Source organism: Carassius carassius, chromosome 5, assembly GCF_963082965.1.
Source record: "Carassius carassius chromosome 5, fCarCar2.1, whole genome shotgun sequence".
Lineage (NCBI taxonomy): Eukaryota > Metazoa > Chordata > Actinopteri > Cypriniformes > Cyprinidae > Carassius > Carassius carassius.
Window position 1 is genome coordinate 23,660,635 of NC_081759.1, and position 14,660 is coordinate 23,675,294.

Consider the following 14,660-nt stretch of genomic DNA (forward strand, 5'->3'; position numbering starts at 1 on the left):
GACCCTTGAGTCATTGGGCCCAAACTCCAAGCACGACTGGCTCACCGAGAGCGCGTGCAAATCACCCACACGCTTCACAGAAGCGAGAGCCAACAAGAATACTGTCTTGAACGACAGATGCTGAAGGCTAACCGATTGGATAGGCTCAAAAGGGGGGCCCTTCAAGGCCTCCAAAACCGCCGCGAGGTCTCACATAGGGACTGACGGAGGTCTGGGAGGATTCAGCCTCCTAGCTCCTCTGAGGAACCGGATGACTAAATCGTTCCTTCCTATTGACTGACCGGACGCCGTTTCAGAAAACGCCGCGATGGCTGCCAAATAAGCTTTGAGCGTGGATGGGGCTCTGCCCTTATCCAACAGCTCCTGTAGGAAGGAGAGGACCTCCGTCACCTCACAACTAAGGGGTGAATAACCTCGAGCTGTGCACCAGCTGGAGAACACCGACCACTTCGAGGCATACAGACGTCGTGTCGACGGAGCTCTAGCCTGAGTGATGGTATTTAGCACTCCCACTGCGAGATCAGCGGGTAACCGTTGAGTGTCCATACATGGAGGGACCACAACTCCGGTTGAGGGTGCAAAATCGAGCCCTTGGCCTGCGAGAGGAGATCTCTCCTCAACGGTACCGGCCATGGGGCGACATCTGCTAATTGCATCAAATCTGGGAACCATGGTTGGTTCTTCCAAAGAGGTGCCACAAGCAGTATTGAACATCTCGTTTCTCTCACCCGTTCTATCACCTGCGGAAGGAGAGAGACGGGAGGGAATGCATAAAGCGGGCAGCACGGCCATTTCCGTGACAGCGCGCTTTCGTTCTTGGAAAAGAACGCGGGGCAGTGAGCGTTTTCGTGGGACGCAAAGAGGTCCACCTCCGCCATGCCAAATCTCTCCCACAACAGCCGGACTGTTTGCGGGTGTAGAGACCATTCGCCCGTAGGGACATTGCCTCTGGACAGCCTGTCTGGACCCAGATTCTGCAGTCCAGGCACATGCACTGCTCTCAGCGAGCGCACGTTGCGTTGAGCCCAAATCAGGAGGCGTTCTGTCAGCAGCCTGCACAGGTTTCGGGACCCGAGACCGCCCTGGCGATTTATGTAGGACACCACGGACATGTTGTCCGAACGGACTACGACGTGGTGATCCTTGATATGGGGACAAAAGCGCGTCAGCGCGTTCTCCACTGCCAGCATTTCCAGGCAGTTGATATGATGGAGCTTTTCCCGTTCTGACCATAGGCCAAAGGACGGTCTGCCTTCGAGCAGCGCTCCCCATCCCGAAGTGGAGGCGTCCATCGACACCATTTTCACACTCGGGGAAGTCCCCAGGCTTACACCTGATCGGTACCAGCCGTTCGATGTCCAAGGTGCTAGAGCCGCAACACAGCTCTGATCGACCTTGAAATGCAGACGGCCAGACGCCCACGCTCTGCGCGGCACCCGAGCCTTCAGCCAGAACTGCAGGGGGCGCATGCGGAGCAGACCCAGCCGCAGAACCGGAGATGCTGAGGCCATGAGACCCAGCATCTTTTGACAGTGTTTGAGCGACACAGTCGCGCCGCAGCGGAAAGAACTCGCTGCGCGCTGAATGCCCATCGTGCGCTGTGGTGACAGTCGCGCCGTCATGGAACACGAGTTCAGAACTATACCCAGAAACAGGATCGTCTGACTGGGGTTTAGCAAACTCTTCGCCCAATTGACACTGAGGCCGAGCTTCTCGAGGTGATCGAGTAAAACGGCCCTGTGGTCCACGAGCTCCGCTCGTGATCGGGCCAGAACCAGCCAGTCGTCCAAATAATTTAGCACTCGTATGCCTCTGAGTCTGAGAGGAGCGAGCGCTGCATCCATGCACCTCGTAAACGTACGAGGAGCTACGGACAAGTCGAATGGCAGGACTGCAAACTGGTATGCCTGGCCCTCGAAGGCGAATCTCAAAAACCGCCTGTGGTTTGACGCTATCTGTATTTGAAAATATGCGTCCTTCAGATCTATTGACATGAACCAGTCCCCTCTGCGAATCTGCGTGAGGAGCTTCCTGGTCGTGAGCATTTTGAAACTGTGTTTCATCAATGCCTTGTTCAGCTGTCTTAGATCCAGTATGGGCCTGAGACCCCCGTCTCTCTTGGGCACCAGAAAGTATCTGCTGTACAGCCCCCCCTCGCTTTGAGCTTGAGACACAGGCTCTACAGCCCCTTTGCTCAACAGTTTTGATATTTCGGCCCGAAGTAAGTGTGCTACTTCTGTTTTGACCGTAGTTTCGACGCGCGCTGAAAAGCGCGGTGGGCGTCGAGAAAACTGTAGCGAGTAGCCTCTCTTTATAATGCCTAGCACCCAATCCGAAACCCCTGGAAGCGCTGACCATGCATCTGCATGAATGGCTAAGGGCTGGATGCGACACGCGCTCTGTTGACTGGGCAACGGCGGCGCTCGAGTGTGCTGTGCATCTGAGGCGGGGAGCGCGCTGATCACAGCGGGCAGATCGCTCATCCTCGACCCCGTTCCTGCGCTTAACCGACTGGAGGGAGGCTGAGCGGGTCCCGTGGGACTCGATATATCTGCGAGTAACCGTGGGCTGCATGTGTGCACTTTTACCACTTTCAACTCGCCGTCTGCCTGTGCAGAATGTACGTGCACGGGCCTCGTTTTTACAGAAGCCCCGCACGTTTGGGCACGTTTTGGGAAGTGGGCACGTTTACTATGCGGCGCGCTCGACCGATCTGTGTCGATCTTATGTGCGCTAGCCCTGTGTGCAGGGCTGTGCTTACATGCGGGGATGGGCACTGGGTAGTGGGCATCGTCACTGCATTTAAAGCACCATCGGCCGTGGCCGGACGAGCGTGCACGGATTTCGCTTTTACAAAAACCACATGACGCGTGTGACATAGTAATTGTGGGCACTGAGGGTTGGGCACGTTTACTATGTAGTGTGCGCGACCGACTTGAGTCGACATTATGGGCGCAGGCCCTGTGTGTAGGGCTGTGCTTACATGTGGAGATGGGCACTGAGGAGTGGGCGTCGTCACAACATTTATAGCACCATCGGCCGTGGCCGGAACACCAGAAAAAACACTCGTTTTGTGAAACATCTGGGTAGCCGTGATAACGGCTTTTGTGTGCAGGCAAGCGGGAACTCGTGCAGGCTTGCGCATTGCAGAAGACACTGAGGCAGTCACAACTCTTGGAACTGCAACAGCGGCGCGCTTGGGTGAGAGCTCGGCCGCAGCGGAACTCGAACACCGGCGCTTTCCCAGCAGTGCTAGGATGCTTTCGGGGCTTCTGGCTTCACCGCAATCCTCTGCCGTGGCTCCCGCGGCGCGGGGCGACGGCTCGAAGAGCAAGAACGGGGTCCCGAGCTGCGTTGCTGACGCTGTCGTGATGGCGCAGCAGGAGGCGGTGGGCGTGACTGAGAGCTCTGTGGGGCCGGTCTAGAGCGGCTAGCTGGAGAACTGGAGCGCTTCGGCAAGAAGTGCTTGAACGCCTGTAAAGCTTTCTGGTCCTCGGCGAATCTCTCCACAAACTCGTTGACGGAAGATCCAAAGAGGCCGGCAGGAGTTAGCGGAGCGTCAAGAAACGCAGCGCGCTCAGACTCCTTGATGTCAGAAAGCGTCAGCCACAAATGCCTCTCAGCCACCGTAGCGGAAGCCATAACCCGTCCCATGGCCTGTGCAGCGGACTTAGTAGCGCGGAGGGAGAGATCCGAAGCACTCCTCAGATCCGCGAGACAGATCGCTTCAGGTCCCATCTCATCCAGCTTGCGGAGAAGATCGCCCTGGAAAATCTGTAACGTCGCCATGGTGTGTAACGCAGACGCAGCCTGCCCAGCAGCAGAGAATATCCGTGCGAGCAGCGATGACGTCATGCGGCAGGCTTTGGATGGCAACGCCGCCTTAGTCCGCTGTCCAGCAGAGGGCGGGCAAAGGTGCGCTGCTATAGCCTGTTCCACCGGCGGAAGTTTTTTTATTGTTATTATGTGCATAACAATACACAAATTAACAAATAATTTGGCAATGATTTATCTTCATTTTGGGCTTTTAAGCTTCTAAAGATTATTTGCGGTATTAATTGTGATTAATTTGATTAATCAGCATATCATGTCATAAATCCAATTACAAATTTTAATTGATTGACAGCCCTAATAATAGCACACACACACACACACACACACACAAGCAAAAAAAAAAAAATGCTCTAACATACCAAGCCCAGGAAGATTTGTCACAACCTTCCTAGAATGAGTTTGACCAAAGCCCTGTCAGAAAGCCTTCACTCACGTCTTCCCACACTGCTAAAATCGATTGCCGCTAAATTCCTCCAGTCGTTTGACTGACAGTTTCGCTCTATTCATTTCACCTTTTTGTCATGTTGAATCACTGCCACCTCCTTTGCTTTATTATGTGTGGCAACCTGGCACACTGCTAATCATTTGCATGTTGAAGTTTAGGGTTTCTCTCTTTCTCTCACTTTCTCTCTCTCCCTCTCTCTTTGTGGATTAGGAATGCTTCTATAATAATACAATTTTAATCTATTCCTTAAATTATACTGGGCTCAAAAAGAGTATATGGATTCATATGTCACATTATCATTGCTTTCTTTTTTCATTTATTCATTCTTGCTTTCATTTGTTTCCTTTTGTTATTATCCAAATGTTTTATCCTTACATTTAATGTCCAAATTCTTTTGGAGGCCATTTTAGATCAGGAGACCTCATACAGTAAATCACATTTCAAATTCTGCAAGTGTGTTGAGAAATTATTAATGGACTGAATTCTGGATGAACTTGTATATCATCTTTGCTCCTACATTTTCAGACTGCATGTTCTTGCACTACAAAGTCTCTTGTGCATAAAGCTGTAAATGAGCAGAATATCAATGAAATGTGTACTTGTCTAATGACAGGATTTCTCACTGTTTAAAATGACAAAGTATGCAGCTCACTGCATATCAGTATTATTGCATACTGCTAGAAGGATCTCACACTGTATGACAAGTCATCTTGATTGGCAGCAGCTATTGGCTCAAGTGTTGGAGGCATTAAGTGAAGTCTGCAGCAGCATTGTTTTGTTGTTGTTGTTTTTATTTTTATTTTTTCTCACAGTTTGCTTTTACATTTACTTGTATGCTTGCATTTCATCTGTATGAACTGCATATATTGAACATATTATCAAGATTTGCATGTTTGCAGCTGCCCCTTGACAAAGGCACTCCGTAAATGGATGGTTACATCTCTGTTGTACTCAATGACTTAAAATTAGTGTTTTAAAGTGTTTAAAGTATTTTAAATGACTGAAATGTGTTGAGTAATTAGACTTGTTAAAAGCTAAAACAGAACAACTTGTTTTTGTCCTTTCTATAAACAAATCAATGGACTTAAACAGGGACAGTTAATTACATTTGCAAAAGGTTCCGTCTTTAATTTTCGCTCCTAGCAAAGTTACCAAAAGATAAATAAATACAATGTTCACACGTACACTGGTATTTTTAGAAACTGAGTTTTTCCTCTTTTGTTTTAAAAAAAAAATCTCTGTCAACATGACAAAGTAAAATCATGCTATGGAGCAGTGTCAAGAGCCTGCCAATCCTACAGGTGGCGATATAATCTGAACCTTAAAGCAATGTTCCTGTTCCATTCGTGTGGACAGGGCTTAAAATTAATACTTAAAATCATTCTGGAACATACGTTTTCCAAACAGTCTTTCAAACACTTCTGATTAATGATTTATCCAGAATGCAACTTCAAATAATAATAATTCAGATACAATTTTTTTTTTTTTTTTTTTTTTTTTCATTGAATAGCGCTTTTAACAAGGCAATTCATTGATACAAATGTGTTTAAAAGGAAACCCTTATATTTGTAAAAAAAAAAATATATATATGTATATATATATATATATATATATATATATTCTGGGGTGTCAGAACAATATCTTGGTTAAAGAAGCTGGACAATATTTGCTCCAGATTTTAGGAAATTTACAAAAAGTGTTACTTCTTTATTCCATTTGAATAACTTTGAAGTAAATTGAAGAATTCTTGGAATTAAATATGTTCCTCCGACCTTAGCCCATTCTTATCTTATTAATTGATTGTATAATATCTTGTGTGTATGTCTGTGCACTGATCTGAATGGTTCACAAAGGCACACAATTGTATAATGACATGGGTATGACAGGTATATTACAATGTAAAGTTGGTTTATGAGGACACTGCCTCACTGCCAATTATGTGGCCATAATTCAAAAAGGAAAATCTTTTTTGGAAAATCAAAAAGTGCATAAAGTTTACTGTAAGTAGTAGGTTTAGGTGTAGTGCGATAAAAATGACAGTTTTTGCAGTATAAAAACCATTACGTCTATGGAGAGTCCCCGCAAACCACCAATGCCAGTGTGTGTGAGTGTGTGTTTCATAGGAAGTTAAGCAGTTGTCAATAGAAATGAGAGAAAAAAAAGATGTCAGTGGCATGAATAAAAGCTTCAGCACAGTCAGATAATCCATCTCATGAGAGAACATTCATCATTTTCATCAGAGTTCTGAAATCAATATTTGGCAGCTTATTTATTCCAGAAGGAGCTCCTTCAGCTTCATAAACATGTATTCTCTGTCCAACCATTAGTCAGTATAGAGTGCCAGTGAATGCATGGAGAGAGGGCCATTGCTAAAATTCATGGGGCCCGAGACAAAATATTTATGGATGGATGCCTATTTCCATAGGCTTCATGAGTGCAATATAACATAGAGAACCATAGTGAGCCCAGGACAACCTATTCCAAATTTGTAGAGTAAAATGTGAACTTGAAAAAGAGGATGAATTTGTTTTATGGTCATCAGTATATTTCTGTTTGGCATTCTATTTTTAGTAGGCTGATTACCAGAGGCTTTTAAGAAGGTTTTGGATACTCAGCTCGAGCACATGGGGACAGGCACAACTGTGTGCCTTTGTGTGTGTTTGTGTGTGTGTGTGTGTGTGTGTGTGTGTGTGTGTTGACATGTAGAGTGAAGAAAAAGAAAAAAATTCTAATGTCCAGCAAGGAGACAATCCTGATGAAAAATAAAATAAAAAATAAAAAATAAATAATAATAATAATAATAATAATAATAATAATAGAAACTTGTTTGCCTAGTTTACCCCATGCATATAAAGATTTAAAATGAAGTTCTGAAGTTCTTTTTTGTTAAAGGAGTATTTTCAATAAAAGTAACAGATGGGAAATTCAGTGTTCAAAGGACTTGCTAGTTTCAACAGAAGAAATATAGATTTCCCAAATTGGAAAAAATTGAGACATCATTCAAATAACAGAAAGCACAGCAGGACATTATGGGTTGAAGTGCAATCTTTACCTGCTACAAATGGAAATCACATTATAAATGTACATTTTTAAGAGCACTTTCCTTTACTTCTATAATGACATTCAGATTTATTTTTAGTTTCACAAGTTTCAGTTTTAGAGGTTAAGGTTTGTGGTTCTGCTCCAGCCTTTTAGAATTATACCTTAAATTTTTACTTGTTTATTGCATGTATTAAACAAAACATAAATAATGAAAACTGTTGTTGTGCTTGTGGCTGTGTCGCTTTTAAACTTGACAAGTAGGAGCTAAATCCCCAGTTCTTCCTCATTAGCACAAGCGCCGAAGATTGAGGTGGACTTCAACTCAATATATGGATTATTTAAGTAGACCTGCTGAGAAATGGATTTGGCTGTCACACTGCAGCATTAGTGATGGCCACTGTCTGTTGGGCTGTTGATGTATACTGGAGGGTCAGTATAGAAGAGCTGCACGCTGCTTGCGCCGTAGTGGGCGGCTGGTAGGCAACATATTCAAGATGTTAGATCACACGCCGTTCCTTATGTCATCGCAAGTCACAACGCTGCCAGAGAGAAAATCAGAAAGAGAGAGATCCACTGATGCACCGTACAATGATAGACAGAATCTCTGCTGCCATGCTTCACGATATGTAAGTCTCACAACTGAATGTTGTGTACCAGTAATAATAGGACTGATCCAGTGGTTATGTTTTTTTCCCGTATGTTTTTGTTACTAAACCTTAATTTTTTATCCATGGAACACAGAGGAGATGGACAAGAGATTAAATAATTACGATTGTTACTGTGAAGATTTAAAAACCACATCATAATGCGTCATAAAAATAGCCCATACTGTACTATGATTCACAGATCACATTTTATTCATTATTCAGACAAAATCTTCTCTCTTATTAATATCTAAGGTAGCCATTTATAATTGAATTTAAAATGCCTTTTAAATTCTAAACCAGTTCTTTAATTTGCAAACATGATTCAGAATTGATGGGTGGCTGGCAAGCTGGCTGGCTGATGGATGGAGGGATGGATGGATGGATGGATAGATGAATTGATGGAGAGACCAAGGAGGAACAGCTAGATGGATGGATGGACAGACAGAAGGATGAATGGATAGATAGAAAGATGAATAGATGGATAGATAGACAGATGATAGATGAATGGATGGATGGACGGACAGATGAATGTCATAGTTTTTTGTGAGTGAATGGAAGCGATCTACGGTACTTTCTATTGCAGACAATGGGGTTATGTGCTTATAACACAGAGGCACAATGGTGATTGAAGATTGGCATAATTCCCAACCCGAGGTTTGAACCAATAATCTGCAGCTAAGTAACTGGATTTTTAACCACTAAGCGGATAAAATAAGATAAAACTTATGTGCTGTTTCTCAGAGGAATCACTTTTATATTAGTTCAGTCCTTTAACATTTTGCTTTCAGTCTGCACAGGGCTTAAATGAATACCCCACAGAGAAACAAGAGATCCACAATGATAAAAGGTCTGTATGGCATTTTTGAAGCACATCTCTTTGATGTTCAAATTGGAAAAAATAAGAAAATCTGTATGGTATAAAAAAGACATGGCGAGAGAGAGGGAGAGAGAGAGAGAAAAGGAGAGAGGATGCATTTTAAGTTGTTTTGTTTTGACATAATTGAACTCTGAATCCAAAGATTCTCAGCGAACAGAAATCTGTTGTGACTGTAGGTGTCATAAGTTTACTCTTGTGATGTGCCTGTTCTTTGATTCCTCACAAAACTGTCTTTGTGATTGAGGGATAAAAAGGGATGAGGCGAAACAGAAACTTCTGACTCCTTCAAAGAGCACCAGGCAATTGAGATGAATCAATTGGGAGCTATAGAGTGCCAAGCCTGGGTAAATATTAGTATTGAGCACCTGGGGTACAGAAAAGGCACCAGAAATGTCAAAGCCCAAATTGAATTGAAGATGTATATCAACACAGCGTCCTATGAGCATTTCCAAACAATCAGTCCAATGCTAGGAAAGTATTTGCTATGCGGGAGGAGACAGATCCTGAAAAATATTAATAGATGTATCTGTGGGGTTGCAACCCGAGCAACATTGTTAAATTACACAGAAATGGAGTGGAAAATGAGGGCGTGTTGTGTGTTGATGCTGTGCATTCAGAACAGGCAGTAGGCGGCGGACACCAGGTGTCATCATGCTCATTTCATCAGCTTAATTTTTTTTACAACAGATTTGATCAGATGGGGGAAATGAACATTTGTATGGTTGAAAGTTTGAAACTGACAGAATGGGAATCATTGAGATGGGCTAATGACTTAAAACCCCATAAATATAGTATACAGTGGCAAGAAAAAGTGTGTGAACCCATTAGAATGGCTTGGTTTTCTGTATTAATTGGTCATAAAAAAAACTAAAATGTTTTGAATTGCTATACAGTGTAATTTTAATCAAAATTTTTATTTTAACTGGAGTAAAGATAACAATTTTAAGTTAATCTGAAATCATTTCTCCATCTTTATATACATTTCAGCTGCTGTTATGATTATGCGATTGTCAAAAGCCCAGTCTAAAGGTTCTGATGGTAATTTCATGATTTACACCCCTGGACCTTTTGTTCTCATTCAAATCCTCATCCATCGATGACTACGACTATGTATTCTGACTACTTTTAAGACATATTTTAAAATATATACTGTAAAAGTCTCTCAGCTATATTTTGCAGAATGTTTCAAAATGTTTCTTACAACACTGCATTTATCTTCCTCCACAATTGTTTTATTTCTCTGTTTTGATTTTCAGAATATAGGTACATTTTAAAATGCATGCAAATTAAGTTTGTTTACCCCCAAAAAAAATAAAATAATTAATAGCCTATATTAGGGCTGTCACGATATTCGATTTTTCATATCACGGTTATTGTGGCCATACGAATTCACGATATCGATATATCGTGATATCTATAGAAACCTTGGAGGGGAAAAGATAAGTCAAATGATTTTTTACTTTGTTTATTAAGTTTTTCTTTTTCACCCAACGAACATAATATTGATACTGATAAATGCAGGGCACAAGACTCTGGCTTTCTCTGTCTTCTTTGCAGCTCCTATAAAATAACAAGAGAGAAAATACTGTCAAGTTCAACAGTATGATGAATAAATATTAATGGTAACACTTTACAATAAGATCTCATTTATTAACAATAATGTATTAACATGAATGAACAACGAACAATACATTACACAATTTATTAATCTTTGTTAATGTTAATAAAAATGGAGTAATTGTTCATGTAAGTTCACAGTGCATTCATGTTTACAAACACAACTTGCGATTTTAATAATTCATTAATAAATGCTGAAATTAACATGAACTAAGATTAATAAATGCTGTGGAAATATTGTTTATTATTAATGTTCTTTATATATGTTAACTAATGTAATTAACTAATGTTAACTAATGAACCTAATTGAAGAATGACCGCAGATGAGGCATTCAGTGCATGGCACTGCGACCAACTCAACATTTTATAGAGTTTAATGCAGCAAGATCAGTTTTAATCGTGTAACTGTTAATAGATTTGAACAAAGAAATAAAGTGTGACTACGCACAGGCCGTATTGATTGCAAATACAAAAACTAGACGAGTAAAGAAAATGCAATACTTATTAAAATAATCACCCTTTAATCAAATATATGAACAATGAAAACTGCTGTTAACAGGTTAATATAACGTTTCCCATTCTATGACCAGTAAAATAATGGCAACTTACTCTGATGAATACGGCTCTCCTCTGAGTAGCTGCGAGCGCTGTGTCTCCTTCTTGTGTGACAGTGTCAGCGTTAAGGCATAATACTGCCACCTGGGAGCTCAACCAGGTACTGGCACTGGAGTATTTACATGTGGTGTTATCATAAGAGAACTGTTAGTTTTAAATATTGCGGTTATCGCCAATACCGGTATATCACAACACCCCTAGCCTATATATTAATATTTTTTATATAATGTATTAATAAACCAAATGCTTGAATAATTGAATCAGTCCCATAACTCTTACCACAGGAAATAATGGTGGAATGTCTTTGCACATTTCAATGTTAAGTGAACAAACACACAGACCTCCTCTCTTTCCCAGGGTTGGGGGAAGTTCATGTTAAGGATGATGATTCAGCATTCAGGTATTGATTTGTTAGATGGGTGACTAATTGCTGGAATGGGAATGGACAAGGTTCAGTTGTAAGCAGCATAAAGAGGGATGTTTGTTGTAAGGATGTAAGAGCTAAAGAGGCTCTGAGTGTTTTAGTAATTCCAGTGGGACAAAAGAGAGAGAGAGATGCTGGTTTACAGTGCATAAATAGGTTTACCATGTTCTGTATACTATTGGTCAAAAGTCTGGGGTCTTTTAAGAAAGAAAGAAAGAAAGAAAGAAATTATTTAATTCAACAAGGATGCACTGAATTAACAGTAAATACATTTATATTGTTACAAAAGATTTAAATTTCAAATAAATTGTGTTCTTTCAACTTCCTTTTCATGTGTGTGTGTGTGTGTGTGTGTGTGTGTGACCCTGGACCAAAAAAAAAACTTCTTAAATCGCACAGGTATATTTGTAGCCATAGCCAAAAATACATTGCAATACATTGTGATTGCAAAATCACAATATATGGTCAAAATTATCAATTTTTCTTTTATGCCAAAAATCATTAGGATATTAAGTAAAGATAATGTTTTATGAATATATTTTGTACATTTCCTGCCATAAATATATTAAAACCTATTTTTTGATTAATAATATGCTTTGCTAAGAACTTCATTTGGACAACTTTAAAGGTGCTTTTCTCAATATTAAGATTTTTTGCACCCTCAGATTCCAGATATTCAAATAGTTGTATCTCAGCAAAATATTGCCCGATCCTAACAAGACATACATCAATGGAAGCTTATGACTGGTTTTGTGGTCCATGGTCAGTCACAAACACACACACACACACACACACACACACACACACACACACACACACACACACACACACACACACACACACACACACACACACACAGACATTACTCTAGTCTTACTCTGTCAAAATTAACTATTATTATTATTATTAGAATTGCAATAATGTTTTAGAATGTTATTGTTTTACCGTATTTTTGATCAAATTTGTAAAACAAACAATTTTTTTTTGCTAAAACATCCTATTATAGACTTTTAAGCTAAATTTAAACAGTAAAACGGAAATATTAAAGTATTATTTTGGTAAATATTGAAATTCAGATTTTCTGTTTTACTCTTTTCTTTTTATGAAAATGTAGGTGAAAGTTGTTCACCCAATTAGATTTTATTCATGTGTGCATAGGTGACAGATGAGAAAGAGATAATGCCTTTGAGGCAAGATGCCAAAAAAGAGCTAAAATTGATGTTTTGAACCAAGAGTCTTTCTGACACTGTAGAATATCTAATTGCTTAACATTTCCATGGAATTCATGCTTCTCCAATTAAATGTTCTCACATAGGTATTTAAACACATGCAGGCATGCAGCCTGTGAAAACACCATGCTGACTTTACAAAAATAAGAGACTAAAACCCTAAAACTCTCTTTTTGGAAGAGAACCTTGAGAAGAAATAAATCACACCTTTCAAAGATGAAAATTAAAAGTGCATGAAAACATGTTCACATACAGTGTGGCTTGTTACAAGCTTTAGTATTTTGAAAATGAGAACACCAAGGCCAGCACTGCCCTTAATAAAAACAACATGCAAAACGTGATTCCTGCGGGTGGAATCATGGCCCCAGGTGGGATGTTGGAAATCAGCTCAGAGTCTAAATGAAAGGAAATCATTTTCATAATAGAAGATTTTTGTCCATTGGAGAGTTCTCAGAGGAGCATACAAGCAAGGATAGTGATTCCCAGAGTGATTCTAACAAGGACGCAGACTCTGGAGTGGGCCAAGAAAACATTACAGACAGCACAGAGACAGTGGAAGAGTATGCTTCATAAATGGCCATGCACTTTTGGTGTTTTAGACATTAGTTCATAACATAAATTGAACATCTTAATTGTTTATGGATTATAGATTCCATACAAATATATTATTTTATGTTTTTGAAAGAAGTATCTTAAGCTTACCAAGTCTGCATTAATTTGTTTAAAAATACAGTAATATTTTAATATGTAATTTATTGCTGTGATGGCAAAGCTGAATTTTCAGCAGTCACTATCATGTCTTCAGTGTCACATGATCCATCAGAAATCATTCTGAGGTGCTGATGTAGTGCTTAGTGATCTTTCATAACATTATAAATGTCTTTACTGTGCCTTTCAATTTAATTTAATGTGTCTTTGCTAAAACATTGGGTAAAGGCTGCTGAAAATCCAGCTTCGCTATCACAGGAATAAATAGCATTTTAAATATATTAAAATTGTCTCGGTTACGTATGTAAACCTCCCCATTTTCGTCGGTCATCGATGTGACATTGAGAGTGACCGACTGAAAGGGAACTGCTATATGTTATTCCAAACTTTTGACCAGTAGTATATGATACCTTCACATAAAATATAAAAACAATTACATGCATATAATAAGTTTGTACTGAAAGCTGTTGTCACTTGTCAAAACCTTGTGATCTGTAAAGTTAAGCAATGCTTGCATTTGTCTGTATCCTACAAATCTAACCTTTCCATTTATGTCGTTGTGTATTGAGCAGAATGTTCTGGTCCACTGGGCATGGAAGGTGGAATCATCTCCAACCAGCAGATAACAGCCTCCTCCACTCACCGAGCTCTCTTCGGCCTGCAGAAATGGTACCCCTACTTTGCCCGGCTGAATAAGAAGGGTCTTGTGAACGCCTGGACTGCAGCCGAGAATGACAGATGGCCCTGGATTCAGGTAACAGATTGACATGAGCAGATTAAGTAGGGATGGAGATCCATCAACAGTGAATGAACCTGTGGTTGGGAGAAATATTTTCTTCCTGTCAGCCTGTTTATCTGAAAAGGATGATCACTAATAGACTATTTTTGTTGTTTGTTTACATACTTTAGTAGATATTGCGAAAGCACTGCAGAAATAACATATAAGTTTGTTTGTTTGTGTTTAATGCCATTCCAGCTTCTGTGGCTATTTTCGTGGCAAGAAATATTATGGCTGAATTATATCATGTTTTTATAATTTATTTTTGAAATACAAATAAGTAATAATATTAATAATACTAATAATGTTTGATCAATAATATGTATTGGTCAGAATTAAAAAAAATATATTTTATGACAAAAATCATTAGTATATTGAGTAAAGATCATGTTCCATGAAGATATTTTGTAAATTTCCTACTTTAGATATATCAAAACTTAATTT

At 40.4% G+C, this 14,660-nt stretch overlaps 1 protein-coding gene across 3 annotated transcripts in view; it reads left to right on the plus strand.

Annotated features, from left to right (window-relative positions):
* edil3a (EGF-like repeats and discoidin I-like domains 3a) overlaps positions 1–14,660 on the plus strand; it is a 216,978-nt gene that overhangs the window by 129,537 nt on the left and 72,781 nt on the right. For all 3 annotated transcript variants that reach the window (XM_059550178.1, XM_059550180.1, XM_059550177.1), the window contains one exon: positions 14,011–14,192. In XM_059550178.1, coding sequence (XP_059406161.1) covers positions 14,011–14,192 — 182 coding nt within the window. The remainder of the gene's footprint in view (positions 1–14,010; positions 14,193–14,660) is intronic.